Genomic DNA, 14,709 nt, shown 5'->3' with positions numbered 1-14,709 from the left:
TTTGTGTGACTACTTTGTGGCTGATATGTTAAGTATACCGTGGTTTTTATTAAATGGTTTTTGTTTTGTGTATCAAGGTAGCTCATACCTATCAAATTTGTAGTCATAAACTATTTGGAGTGCCTTCAGTGGTAAAGAAGTTTTTCTTTTGTCTTGCTAGCCACTATTAAGCTGCTGTACACAGTCTTAAAATGAAGTAGGTTAGTTAAGATGTATGTGATGGGAGATGGAGGGACTGTTCTCATCCAAATTGCTGGTTTTGCCTTAGATTCCTGAAAACTGTAGACCCAACATGGAAGAAGGAATTGCGTTGTTCTCAACCTTACTCAACAACAAGCACTTTCTCAATGTCTTCGTCCACGCTCTTGAGCAGCAGAAAGATTTTGCTGTTAGAGACAGGTAAGGTTCTCTTTTAAGATTTTAAGATAACTTTAGGTGGCACACAAGTTCAGCCTAACTTGACCACACACCTCTTTCAGCCTGCAAACCTGGATGATCCCTGCCCTGTTTTGGGGCATTTCTAAGTACTTCCTGTTTGATAAACACAGAATCATTACTTGGTTTTCTCTTGCGTTCTTTTTATAAACCTGATATCTGTGCTTATAGGGGAATGAATGCTTCCAGATGTTGTTTTTTTTAAAAAAAAAAAACAACCAAACTCAGAGCAACTCCAAGTTTTAAAGAGGGTAGATAACCTGTTCACATTCTGTGTATTCCAAAATATATTAAAGCAATACTAAATAAGCCTTGGACTGCTGGTTTTGAATGCATTACCTGAAATAAATATTTATAGCTTATATAAAGACCATTGGGGCTCATTCACACACTTACAGATGGGATTTAAAGTTTGGTACATACGTACCTCAAATCAACTTTGACATACCCTCAACATATTACAGAAATTCTATCTACCTGACAGAAGGAAGCCAAGCAACACCTCAGGAAAAAGCTTGCTTCCACAACACTGTGGCTAAAATCATTTTCTCTTTGCTTTTCTTGCATCCTCTCTGCACTATGACAACTATTTAGGCCCTCTTAGTAGTCATTTACGCCTCCTCCTGAGTCACTAGCATATCACAAAGTAGTCTTATCGTGGAGCAAGGAGGATTAACCTGTTCTGAAGTGCATTCTGTGGCTGCCTCTGTCAGCAAGAGACACAATATATGGTGCTTAATTCAGAAGCACCCTGTAGAAAGAAATGGCAACTGGGGAGCTTTTAAAGGATGAAGAAAGTAAAGTAGTTGGTAGAGCTGCCTGGCTGTGTTTTATGGTTATTGTACAGCAGACCTAAGTAGCCTTGCATCTCAAGGGCTCTGTATATAACCCACATACAAAAAACAACCACCATATCCCCCTAAACATCATGCTGTTCCTTTATTTCTTTAAAAGATACAACTATGCCGTTTTCCAGCTTTCTGGTGTTAACCTTCTCTATTATTCTACAGAGTGCCAGAACAGTGTTGTTTTTTTTTCTTTGAACGATTGGCATCCATTTCTATCGGAGGGGCATAATACAATGTGATTATGCACAGCTGCAATACAAATGGTTTGAAGCTTCAACAATTTTGAAAGGCTTTGCGCAAAAAAAAAATTAAAAATCTGGAACGTTACCATGGTTTTAATTTCTGTTCACGTTGATTGATGGGTCCCAGTTGTACTATCAGTCTCAAAAACCATCCATTAACTCTTCTTGCAGATGCAACCTGGCCTCCTTGCTCACCATTGCATTGCATGGGAAACTGGAGTACTACACCAGCATCATGAAGGACCTCTTGGTGGATCTCATTGACGCGTCTGCCTCTAAAAACCCCAAGCTTATGCTGAGGAGGACAGAATCTGTAGTTGAGAAGATGCTGACCAACTGGATGTCCATCTGCATGTACAGCTTTCTTAGAGTAAGTAGGAAAGACCACTTAGCTTTGGGGGAGGCTGTGACCTGGTGTGGCTGTGGGAAACTGAGCGGGGCACCTTTGATAGTTCATTGTCTCCTACTCAGGGCATTTAGATTTTTCCCCCCTGCTCTCTTTTTAGGTAATGGTGGCCCAGGAGAGAGATTAAGATATAGTGTTATCTCACTTTTTATCAGCGACATTTCAATGTAGAATAGGTTAATGGACAGTGAGTTGTCCCAGGCCATCAAGTAAACTTCACAGCTGAACAGAGATTTTCAGATAGAGTGGTACCTCAGGTTAAGAACTTAATTCATTCCAGAGGTCCGTTCTTAACCTGAAACTGTTCTTAACCTGAGGTACCACTTTAGCTAATGGGGCCTCCCACTGCCGCCCTGCCGCCACTGCGCAGATTTCTGTTCTCATCCTGAAGCAAAGTTCTTAACCTGAGGTACTATTTCTGGGTTAGCAGAGTCTTTAACCTGAAGCATCTGTAACCTGAGATACCACTGTATCTATAAGTATATAGAACGGCTGTCATTTAAGCAGTTGTTGTGAGGATCCAAAACAGTAATGCGTGTGATTCCTGAAAAGTTAAGATTCTAAAAAAACTTAATCCCCATTGTTGAAACAGTTGATACTTTTTCCATTTAGCCTGCCATAATAATGTTCTGGCAAAATAACATGCTAAGGTGATAACTAGCATAGAGGGAAGTTGTCTATGTCATCGTATTTTCAGCATTTCCCACTTCTTTATCCCCCAAGTTTTTCTAGGGAAGAATTATTCCCATTGATGCTGTTGTGGAATTTCTGTTCGAATGTCAAATGTTAGCCTCTCAGATTTTGTTTCGAAACAACTGCATTTTTATCGTAATGTTTCAACCAGGATTGTTGATATTGGCCATATTTCTTTTCAAGGGGCTCCCTCTGATCCTAGAAAATTACTAGGCTGATATTTCTATAGCCCAACATGAGAAATCCAAACATGAACACAAAGGCTGCACCTGTTTATGCAAATTTTGTAATTGGCTCAACTCAAATGCTGTCAGCATACTGTCTGCAAATGTTGCTTTTCAAGAAAGGATTGGAGGCTTGGAGTTTGATTTAAAGAATTAAACTCAAATTTAGTTTTGGATTTTTTTAAAAAAATACAATTTTATGCTTCAAAACATAATCAGTGATGACCAAAACTACCGATACTCAGCTTTTTATTAATGAACCCCATGAATCAAGGCTTTTTATTTGTTCAGCTCCCAATTTCTGGTTTACCTTGCTTTACCTCAGCTTCTTATGCTTATTACCGTATTTTTCGCTCCATATGATGCACCTGACCATAAGACGCACCTAGTTTTTAGAGGAGGAAAACAAGAAAATATTCTGAACAAAACAGTGGATGTGTGATTTTTGTGGTTCATGCTGTGGCCACAGACATGTGATTTGACAGTGAGTTTGGGGTAGCCCAATGCAAAAATCCCGAGAATCCATGTGGATCTGTGCTTTGCAACCACGTTTTTGCGCCATTGCAGCCCCACGCAACAGTGGGTGTGTAATTTTTTTGGTGCAGGTTGTAGCCATGTACATGCTATGTAATCTGATGGTGAATTTGGGGTGACCCAAATCCTGAGGATCCATGGGCTTTTACCTCTCAGGCAGCCTCCTTTATCGCTAGCCTCCCTTATCTCCCTCCCAATCCCTTACCGATTAGCTGCTTCCTTTCAACGCTCCCTTCCCTCTTGTTTGCCTTAGTGACTTTTCCTTAGCTGGAGCAGTTTTTTGTTCCTCCTTTTCTTCTAATTTCTCTCCTCGTTGCTTTAGTCTTCCTGTCTCCTCTCCTTGCAAGTTTGCTGTCTTTAACCCTTTCCGTCTTTCAAAAAAAAGAGAAAGAAGCACGATCTGCTTTTCGCCCCTGGGCAATTCGGCTCCAGGGACCACACATTCACTCCATAAGACGCACAGAAAAATATGGTAGCTCAAATGTTTACTGCCCACGCACACCTGCCCCTACATGTCCTCACCCACAGCTAATTTTCACTAGTCACCTTTGAGTCCCTGACATATGGTCATTTCTTGAATTAATGTCACATCCATTACAGAAAGAGTTTAAAATTTACTAAAAGTACTATATCCTTTAATGGACCTTTTAAGTTGAATACGTAAAGTTTAAGTACGTAAAGAATACGTATGCAGTTGGCAGTAAGCAGCAATCAGCGGCTACTAGCCACAATGGTTATGTTCTACCTCCACTGCCAGAGGCCTTGGAATGCCAGTCACTAGGAATAGCAGGTGGGCAGAGTGCCATTGCACTTGTGTCCTGCTCCCTGGTTTTTCTGCAGGCACCTGGTTTGCTACTGTGAGAACATGATGCTGGACTAGATGAGCCATTGGCCTAATTTAGCAGACACTTCTTACGTTCTAACCAATAATACTGAACACCCCCCCGCCACCCCCAAATGACATAAAAAGGTAAAGGGACCCCTGACCATTAGGTCCAGTCGCGACCGACTCTGGGGTTGCGGCTCTCATCTCGCTTTATTGACCGAGGGATCCAGCATACAGCTTCCTGCTCATGTGGCCAGCATGACTAAGCCGCTTCTGGCGAACCAGAGCAGCACACGGAAATGCCGTTTACCTTCCCGCCGGAGCAGTACCTATTCATCTACTTGCACTTTGACGTGCTTTCGAACTGCTAGGTTGGCATAATTTGGCTATAATTCCCTCATGAAGATGGCTTTTTCAGTTCCAGCACTTCTCAGGTAGCTGCCATTGCCATTCTAAGAGAATGAGGGACGCGTTCATGGTGAGTTCTGGCACCCCCTTTTCTAGAAAAATAGCACTGCTTATTAAAGTGAACAATATTTAGAAGTTTGGTCTATTTTGAAAGGGATCGCAAGGGTCAATTAGTGCAACCCCCTGCAATGCAGGAATCTCAACTAGATCATCCATTTGTCTGATTTATATAATTTGTATGATGTGCCATTTGACTATAGGCATTCAAAGTCTGAGCTGCATCACATATTTAAACAAAACCAGTTTGTTCATGTGCGGTCAGCGATAGACATTCAACAAGCCTGGGAAGGGAAAGAAAGTAGGAGACGTGTGTTTTTTTTAATTGCATGCTATGGTGCTAAAATCTGCTGATTTTGCATATACTTAGCCTCCCGGTTAAGAAAGTGGAGACCTCTTTGGGGACTAGAGAACTCAGCTGGAATCCGATACAACCAAACTCAGCTGCCTAATTTCTTCTGAAAGTTGTGCAAGAAAACCTTGGGAGGGGATAGAGCTTTATCTTATGGGACCTCTGAGCAGGATGGTCTTACAGAAGAAATTAACAACGCCTGCAGTTCTCATACGGTCTTTTATGTTCCTCTGAGCTCTCTTCTGCTGCTCTCAGATAGGCACGCATGAAGAAACAGCCACTGTTTACTATCGCTCTAAGGCTTCACATCCCACCTTGCGCCTGTCTGAGGGCAGGAGAGCTATCTCAGAGGAAGAGTTTGGTCTGCACAGCCAGGGTGACGGATGCAGCTTTCATAGCAGGAGAGTGAAGCAAAGATTAGGACTCTTAAATGTTAATCTAAAACATGAAGCTCGCTTGTAAATAATTTGTTCCTCCCCCCCCCCCACCATCCTGCCCCCCATCCTTTAAACCTGGCATGGTCCCAGCTAAGAGAAAGATAAAAGACAGATGTTATAAACATAAATTGATTCTCCATGTGTGCTGTGATAATGCTTTAATTCTGTGGTATTTTGTGGAGCAGCCGATAACTGGCTGAATCTGGGGAAAGCCTGCCAGTAAATTAGACAATTTGGAAGGAAGCTGGTTTTGACAAGGGTGAGACAGTGCCACCTCTCCTTCTGCTGTTGTTCGTTCGGCTGAAAATCAGCTCTTGTCTGCTTAGCTGTAGAACCGGAGGACAGGAAAAGGCAGCATGCCAGTGATGAAGTTCAATATTTTAAAAAATATTTTGTGAATATGCATATAAAATTGCTTAGCACTTTTCATTAGGAACAATACTGCGTTTAGAAGCAAAGTGATAACAACGAACACGTACAGTACTTGTCCTGAAATATACAGCTGATGTTCTGGTTTTGTCTTAACTGATGAGGAAATGTCTCACTGAAAAACAAAGTAGGATAACTACCCCTGACTTTCTGGCTTGCTGCTATGAATTGTGTGGTCTAAGGAACAATCAGGATTGATTGGTGACCTAAGGTAGAAGTGCTTTTAATCATCCAAGTTAAGATACCATGGATTATCTCATACATAGAAAAGAATTGCCTCGTCTCGTGCTAAGTACAGAAGGGCAGTCCTGCTGGATCAGACCAAAGGCCCAGGTAATCCAGTGTCCTGCTCTCACGCTGACCAACCAGATGTTTGTAGAAAACTAATAATAACAACAACAACAACAACAACAATTTATTTCTACCCCACCCATCTGGCTGGGTTTCCCCAGCCACTCTGGGCGGCTTCCAACAGAAGGTTAAACATTCATTAAATTAAAATATATTATTATTAATAATAATAATAATTTTTATTTATACCCCGTCCAGAGCTGGGCTCAGAGCGGCTAACACCAGTAAAATTACAATGAAAACATAATAGGGAGGGGGGAAAACCAATTTAAAATAAAATGCAATTTAAAATGCAGCCTCATTTTAAAAGTAGCCCATAGATCAAAACCGTAAGGGGAGGGAAAACATAAGGGTCAGACTGAGTCCAAACCAAAGGCCATGCGGAACAGCTCTGTCTTGCAGGCCCTGCGGAAAGATGTCAAGTCCTGCAGGGCCCTAGTCTCTTGTGACGGAGCATTCCACCAAGTCAGGGCCAGTAGTAAAAAGGCCCTGGCCCTAGTTGAGACCAATCTAACCACCTTGCGACCTGGGACCTCCAAAGTGTTGTCATTTGTGAACCTTAAGGTCCTCCACAGGGCATACCAGAAGAGGTGGTCCCGTAGGTACGTGGGTCCTAGGCTGCATAGGGCTTTAAAGGTCAAAACCAGCACCTTAAACCTGACCCTGTACTCCACTGGGAGCCAGTGCAGTTGGTAAAGCACTGGATGAATGTGATCCCACGGCAAGGACCCCGTAAGGAGCCTCGCCACAGCATTCTGCACCCGCTGGAGTTTCTGGGTCAGCTTCAATGGCAGCCCCGTGTAGAGCGAGTTACAATAATCTAGCCTAGAGGTGACCGTCACATGGATCACTGTGGCCAGATCAGGGCGAGAAAGGTAAGGGACCAACTGCTTAATACGGCGGAGATGGAAAAATGCCACCTTTGCTGTGGCTGCAACCTGTGCCTCCGTGGAAAGGGAGGCGTTGAAGGTTACACTCAAGCTCTTGACAAAAGGCGCTGGCACTAATTGAGCCTCCGCAAGAGATGGGATTTCGCCCCCCCACCCCCACCCCATGTTGTCCCAACCCAGCCAGAGGACCTCTGTCTTGAAGCAGGACATGACTTTAACAGCACTCTCCCACTAGTGATTCCCTGTAGCTGGTATTCAGAGGCACACCAGTCCCCATCATTCACCTCTGGAAGCTGTAAGTCTAAACCTGAGCATCACAAATGAACCCCCCAGTGAAGACCACATCCTTTAATCAAGTGAGCACAAAATAAGAGACTGGTAAGGAACCATCTGATTTCATGATTTGCTTATGAGACACTTGGAAGTAGTGAGAGACTTTTGACTCGTTTGGAGCACCTTTGAAGTCCAGCACAGCTGAAAAACACAAGCCCAACCCAGGAGTAGGATCACTCAGTTGCATAGAAGATTGGGGGTGCTCTGATGCAATGAAGTTTCTCACTGCTTTCAAATGTCCCTGGAATCCTGTCCAATATCAGAAACATGGTCTCTCCTGTCCATTAAATTGGAGGAGGGGCAGAATTGATTGTAGCAAGCACAAAATTTAGCTTACTTATCTAGAGTAGCTATAAAAAAAAAATTTATTTATGTGACAGAAGATAACTCTGGGACCTGTCTGGATTCCAGTCTCAGACTATAAGCTCCGACTGCAAGCCCACATTCCTTCATGGATAATGTAACCAGACAGAATGGTCCCTTCTCTCAGGAAAGTAAGCAAGCTCTATAGGTTTGCTGATAGGTTGGTCCTAAAGGACAAATTCAGTCATCCAGTTTACATCAGCTCTTCCCAAAATGCTTACAAAAAGAGAGCAATCTTAATGAGAAGGCAAAGTATAGTTTCAGAAATCATATTTGTCCCACACAATTGTGGCTACACAGTATGATGATTGTAGTGTTCAGTGATCCATTTATTTGTGGTGGCTTCAGAGATTTTTTGTTAAATCTGGTGATAATTAGGACTGAGAACATTTCTGCCCACACACGAATTTCCTGATGATATTCCTGAATCCACTCAACAGTTTCCTAGAATCACAGAAAACAAATGATAGGTGACTGCACATTTTGAAATGGTTGGCCATTTCTGCGTGCACGCTTGCAGGACCAAAAGTTAGAGAACATGTTCTTGTTGTGTCTAATTTCTTCAGGTGTGTGGGCCTCCAAGGTAAACGTAAATGTAGCAAAAGCCCATAAATTTATTATTCATAACATTAAATGTTATGCTGCACCAGTGTCTCGTTATTACAGTTGCCATCACAATAGAGTAATTGCAGGGTATGATAGAACCCTCCTTCAAAAGTGCCTGTGATGTGTTTTCCTCCTGAAAACATGAGAATCTCAGGGAATGGGGAAATAACAAAGAGCATTGTGGCAATTGTAAAAAAAATGAAAAAGCAGTTTCGGTGATACAATCACCATTTTGCTCTTACATAGTCAGGGTGCAGTCCTAACCACTGGCAGGCAACAGTGGGTGGTGGAGCCACCACTGCATCTGAAGCCCCCCTGCTTTTCTTGGCCAGGGCAGCAAAGTCTACATGTTTGCTGCACCACCTTCAGACCAAGCAAACAGGCCAAATTTAGGCCCCTTTGCCACAACCTACAAGCTTAGGATCCAGTGATGACAGAGTCAGCTCAGCTCTACCACTCTCTCTGTCCCCAGATGCACCATTTCAATAATTTATGCTGCCAACCTTTTGACATGTATGCTGCTGGTGGTAGCTTCCTCCCACTCATGTTATCTTTAGGCACAGTGGGGAACTTCTGCAGCAACAGAGCCTCATCCAAACTCAATCCAGTGCAGTGGAACCAAGGTTCAAACTGTATAATAATAAATGCTCATTCTTTTTGCATTTCATGATCTTCTGACTTCACTCTTCTCCCAAAAAAATCACGTGTGTATATTTGCCTGTCACTTTAGGATTACACTTTATAATGTTAGATGAAGTGGACTCTGGTCCACAAAAGTTTATACCATAATATATGTGTGAGTCCCTAAGGTGCCACTAGAGTCTTGACTACTTCAACAGACTAACTTCAACTCAGATTAACAATGGAATGTCAGCCCAGGTCTGCTCAACCAAAAGAAAATGGAAGTCACAGTTGATTTCTAGCTGCAAAGGTTTTGGAAAAGTAAAGCAAGCCTACTGTATTCAGGGATATTACACCCAGATCCACCAACAAGAAATTAGACCCACAACCTGCAATTTAAATTATCCGCTATAAGTCAACCATTTCCATTATGCACCACATTTTTGTGAACCAAGCCCAGTCTTACAGGCAGCTTTTGGTAAAGAAATTTACTAGCCCTCCTGTAGCACTGGGCCGTGAGACATATGTGACGATGGGTCTGTTTTTAGTTCTTGAATTATCCCCATTAATCACAACATCTATTTGAAACAGCTGCTGCAAAAGGTCCTTAACAATTGTGCAGTGGAAAAATTCCAGCTGCTTGTATTTTCCCTCGTAAGTTAGCATTACATGATTTAAACATTTGTTTTATATTAATTCTGTGCCAAACAATCCATCCATTTGTATTGCAGAAATGGAGGGTTGAAGAGCAAACCATCTAAAAATGGAAACATTCAAAAATAGTCAAATAGCCATTCGTGGCCTAAGCAAAGGGCAACTCCAGTGATGAGCCTGACTAGTTGGTTCAGTTTGTAAATATAGCCCTATTGTGAAAATTAAAAGGCTCAGATTTTAGGTGCTTTCACAAATGTGTTCTGCTGCCCAAGAGATAAGAGAATTTACAAAGAACTGCCTGGTGTAATTAGGCTATTTTCATTGCACTTGGGCTCACTCAGCCAAACTTGACTAGACTCAGCCCCTTATTGTTTTGGTTACTCTGCAACACAAGTGGGCTAGACTCAGACCTCCTTCAAACGGGCACCCAAGGATGTGGCGTCCACTTCACAGTGGTGCAGTTCCATGCTGCTGGGGTGTATGTGTGAATACTGTGGCCACAGCATGGCCACCAGGAGTGTTAATACTGTTGACAAGAGCAAACCATGGTTTAAGGCTAGCTAGCAATTTTGCCTCGTTGTGGGGGAATCAAACAACTTTAATTGTGACTTCATGGTTTGTTTCTCCCATGCCAAGGGAAGAACAAAGAGGGAATGACCTGGTTGCATGCACCATTACATTACTCATTCACAGTAAAACTTTTTTAAGCCTGCAACCCTGGTTTATCATGACATACAGATGCAGCTAATTGTACACAGAGTGACTCGCATAGCTTCATCCTTAGGGAACAACTTCATACAATTTATTTTGCCTCAGGGTTCTTCCCCCCCCCCCCCACCAATTTGCACATGTCTCATTCTTGTGCACAAATTCACATTGTGGTCAAGGTCTGAGAGTTCAGACATTCAGAAAAACAAAGAGTTTCAAAAACACAAGTCTGAAAAGAATTCCGCAGAAACACATTGCTTCAATTCAGACAGGAATTAAGGTTAAAGAAACTTTCATGGTTAAGGAAGGTGATAGTTTGGTGTGATGTCTGAAATGATAAATCAAAGCTTTGTCTGAAATTATGTTTTAAAGTATATTTGCAAGGCATGCTTTTGCTGAATTAATCTGAAACCATAGTCGAGACTATTACTCTTATAGAAAATGAAAAACACAAAAGGAAAAAGAAAGAAAGAAAGCATCTCTAAATAGTGGTTGATTTGAAATCTTAAGAAATGGTTCAGGTTTTAAACCATAGTTTGGCATGATGTCTGAAGTGTACCAGTAAAAATATGATGTGACTTCCAGAAAGTTATTGTATGTTTCAGGAGAAGGAGAAGGTGCCTCAATAAAAACCTAGATTTGCCGTAACAAACTTAAGATTTTATTAACTTATAAGTGAGAAACCCCAGAAGGCTTTTGCCTTTTGTCATACAATGAGAGCCAAACAGGCTGTGATGTTTATTGCATGATTGCAATTAACGTGTCTGGTTTTTAAATTTTTAATAGCAGCTGCAGGGGATCAGAATTAGGACCAAGAAGGTGGGTGGACACTTTTCCATATGCTGCAGTCCCAATAACACCCTCCCCAACTGCTGTTGGAAGCTATCAATATAAGCGTCTCTCCTGGGGTTGAATTACAGCTTCAGGTGGGAGCACTTTCAGTGGGACTCCAACATGGGGGTGGGAGAGAGTTAACTGTGCTTCCCTGCATGATGTGTACCCAATTCTCATCCCACCTGCTCCCACTGTACAGTCACTATTGATGGTTTAAAACTAGGTATGTTCATTGCAGTTGTATAGGTACCATCTTTCTAGTTTGGCACTAAGAGAAGCACTTTGGAGTTCTCTGGAGTTAGCTTCAGAAACCATAGGGGGAAGAATCAACTGAGTCCTCTTTGGAGTCTAACTAAATGCTAATATATGAGCCCATCACAAATGGCATTCTAGCACTTCCTTATCTTCTCTTGATAGGAGAAGATAGGTGATTCTTTGCAAAGATTAAGGTTGCATAATGCAGATTAGGTAAAGGGACCCCTGACCATTAGGTCCAGTCGTGACTGACTCTGGGGTTGCAACATTCATCTCGCTTTATTGGCCGAGGGAGCCGGCGTACAGATTCTGGGTCATGTGGCCAGCATGACTAAGCCGCTTCTGGCAAACCAGAGCAGCGCACGGAAACGCCGTTTACCTCCCCTCCGGAGCAGTACCTATTTATCTACTTGCACTTTGACGTGCTTTCGAACTGCTTGGTTGGCAGGAGCTGGGACAGAGCAACAGGAGCTCACCCCATTGCGGGGATTCGAACTGCCGACCTTCTGATCGGCAAGTCCTAGGCTCTGTGGATTAACCCACAGCGCCACCCGCATCCCTATAATGCAGATTAGTCAATGTCTTTTAAACACTCAGTTGTACTCATCATCAGGGTAGTTTTTTTTCATCTTTTCAGTGTATGAAGAGAGACAAGGTAGGAATAGTAACTTAGTGGTTATAAGTATGGAGCCTTGGAGGGTGTTGTCAGGGGTTCTTCTGGGCAAATGAACAGAGAGTGCAAGAATTTGTCTTTTCACCTTGAAAATGTTGTTATTATTTATTATTTATAAAAAAAATAAGCATATACCACTGGATCATAAACAATATCAATGAATCTTACAACAGTATATATGTAATAAAAACACATCCACACATTTGAAGTTAGAGAGCATCAGCTATTATGGAAAAATGAATTCGTAATTGCCTCCATAAGCCAGGCAGAATGGGATAGTTTTCAGCAAGCATTTAAAGGTTGAAACAGAAGGCACCTGCTGAATCTCTGTTGGCAGAGTATTCCACAGGACTGGGCCAATGACACTAAAAACTCTTATTTCATGCTGATGTCAGAAGAGCCTTGCTAACCCTAAGGTGCCCTGGACCTACGTCATTCAGAGCTTTCAAAATTAATAACTGGAACCTGGCTCAGATAGGCAGCTAGTGCAGATCTTCTAGCAATGGTGCCACATGTTGTCAGCTAAGTGTCCCCATCAGCAGTCAGGCCACTGCATTCTGCACCAGATGGAGCTTCCAAACCAGGCCCAAGGGCAGCCCTACACAAAGTGGACTGCAGTAATCCAGCTTCAAGGTTACCAATGCATGGACATCCGTGTCCAGGAATGGCCATACCTGGCAAACCAGTCAAAGCTGGTAAAAGTCACCCCTAGCCACAGAGGAGAAATGGGGCAAGGATTCAGCTATGGTTCTGTGGCCCAATAACTAGCCAAAGAACTAGAATGTGAAGCCAAGATAGTGGGCTTGAGACACTGGAGTTTGCTATTATGTTCCCATTGCTAGCCTCCATAAAGCAATGTTTTTAACGTAAGAAATGACTTTGAATTGGGGTAGTTGGAATAGTTTTATTTGTGCCCTCAGGCATTTTAACTGTCTATAATATGTTCCCAAGAGACATCTCTAACATTGTTTCAGTCTCATTAGAAGAGTAGCTTGTAAATTTAACCCAAGAGTTCATTCTTCCCCTCCCAGTTGTTGTTTAAACCCAGAATATAGAAACAGAACTTCATACAACCTATATGGAACAGTTCAAAGGATGCCAGTTTGGGTTTCATTAATACAAAGTGATTTTACCGCCCAGGGTTACTTGTAAGAGCCCATAACACTGCAGTTACAAATCACCAAACATTTCATTAAAAAGCAAATATAATAGAGAAGAAAATGTGCTCTGTAAATGAAATATACTGGGATCTGAGTGTGAAATTCATGCTCTTTATTCAGCTCATAGTAGCAGTGAATGAAACTTTCCCCAAAATGTCTAGCTATATATACATTATTTACACAATGGGCCCCATTTGATTGGCTAATTCTGGGCTGCTCCTGTAGGCCAATCAGGTTGCGGATTCACTTCATCCAGGAGCCTGATTGGCTGCTCTTGCAGGCCAATCAGGTTGCTGATTCACTTCCACCTGGAGCTGGATTGGGTGGCTCCTGCAGACCAATCAGACTGCTGCATTCTGGATCCTATTCTAGGATTCAGCTTAGTACATAACGGTAAATGTATTCAAAACATCCCTTTTCCCCACGAATAAGCACATTTACATCCCTCCCCCCAAAAAGCCTAGTCTGAGGATGGTTTCAACTACTTCCCAAACCAATTTCCCAGCAATAAATTTGAAATAAATTCCAAGTTATCCACTTCATCTGTAGTCCCTCGCTGTCCACTTCCTTTCCAATCTTTGAAATATACCGACTTTCTGTTTCTGCAGATTTTCACAACAACCTACTATTTCTGGGATTCATAAACACAAAGAACTAGCATGTCAGAGGCTGGGACTTAAAGAGTTTGTTTCTTGTGTAATAATTCTTGTTGTAAAGTCTACAGCATGAATAGTGTAGCTGCAGCTGAAATGCCTGCTTAACTGCTTCTTGCTGTGGCACTCTGAGACGTAGCGGGGGAGAAATGTTCACATGCTCTGCTTAATCATATGCGATACATGTTATGCCAAGGCAGTAAATATCAGCTCTGTCACTGTGGCCTTCTCGCAAAACACTTTTACTGGCTTTGGAAGCAGGTTTATGATTCAGGTGCAATTTGTCTCTGGCTGAGACTCTGACGCATTTTGTGGTGGAGACTCAGCTACATGCCTTACAAGGCGGTGGGGGCAGGGGGGAATCTGATTTTAATACACAACCACCCTATGTTCCTCTCTAGCATTTCACAGTAAGGCCAGCCTTTTCAACAACTCCCTTACAAGGTACACACTCTTCCTGCTTAGAGACGAAAGCATGGCTACAATCTTTAATGAATTAGCTAGGGAGTTAGCATCCTTGAGCTCAGTAGGATTGAGCTCCATGTAAACATGCATAAAAAGGTTAAGGGACCCCTGACCATTAGGCCCAGTCGTGGCCGACTCTGGGATTGCGGCGCTCATCTCGCTTTACTGGCCGAGGGAGCCAGCGTTTGTCCGCAGACATTCTTCCGGGTCATGTGGCCAGCATGACTAAGCCGCTTCTGGCGAACCAGAGCA

The 14,709-nt window shown here is 42.6% G+C and overlaps 1 protein-coding gene across 1 annotated transcript in view; it reads left to right on the top strand.

Annotated features, from left to right (window-relative positions):
* PLXND1 (plexin D1) overlaps window positions 1-14,709 on the top strand; it is a 156,077-nt gene that overhangs the window by 114,838 nt on the left and 26,530 nt on the right. Inside the window, exons 24-25 of the mRNA XM_083429037.1 lie at window positions 269-399; window positions 1,697-1,895. Of these exons, the coding sequence (XP_083285163.1) occupies window positions 269-399; window positions 1,697-1,895 (330 nt within the window). The remainder of the gene's footprint in view (window positions 1-268; window positions 400-1,696; window positions 1,896-14,709) is intronic.

The sequence above is a fragment of the Podarcis tiliguerta genome (genome assembly GCF_965153285.1).
Source record: "Podarcis tiliguerta genome assembly, chromosome: 2".
Lineage (NCBI taxonomy): Eukaryota > Metazoa > Chordata > Lepidosauria > Squamata > Lacertidae > Podarcis > Podarcis tiliguerta.
This window is presented reverse-complemented; position numbering and strand designations above follow the sequence as displayed.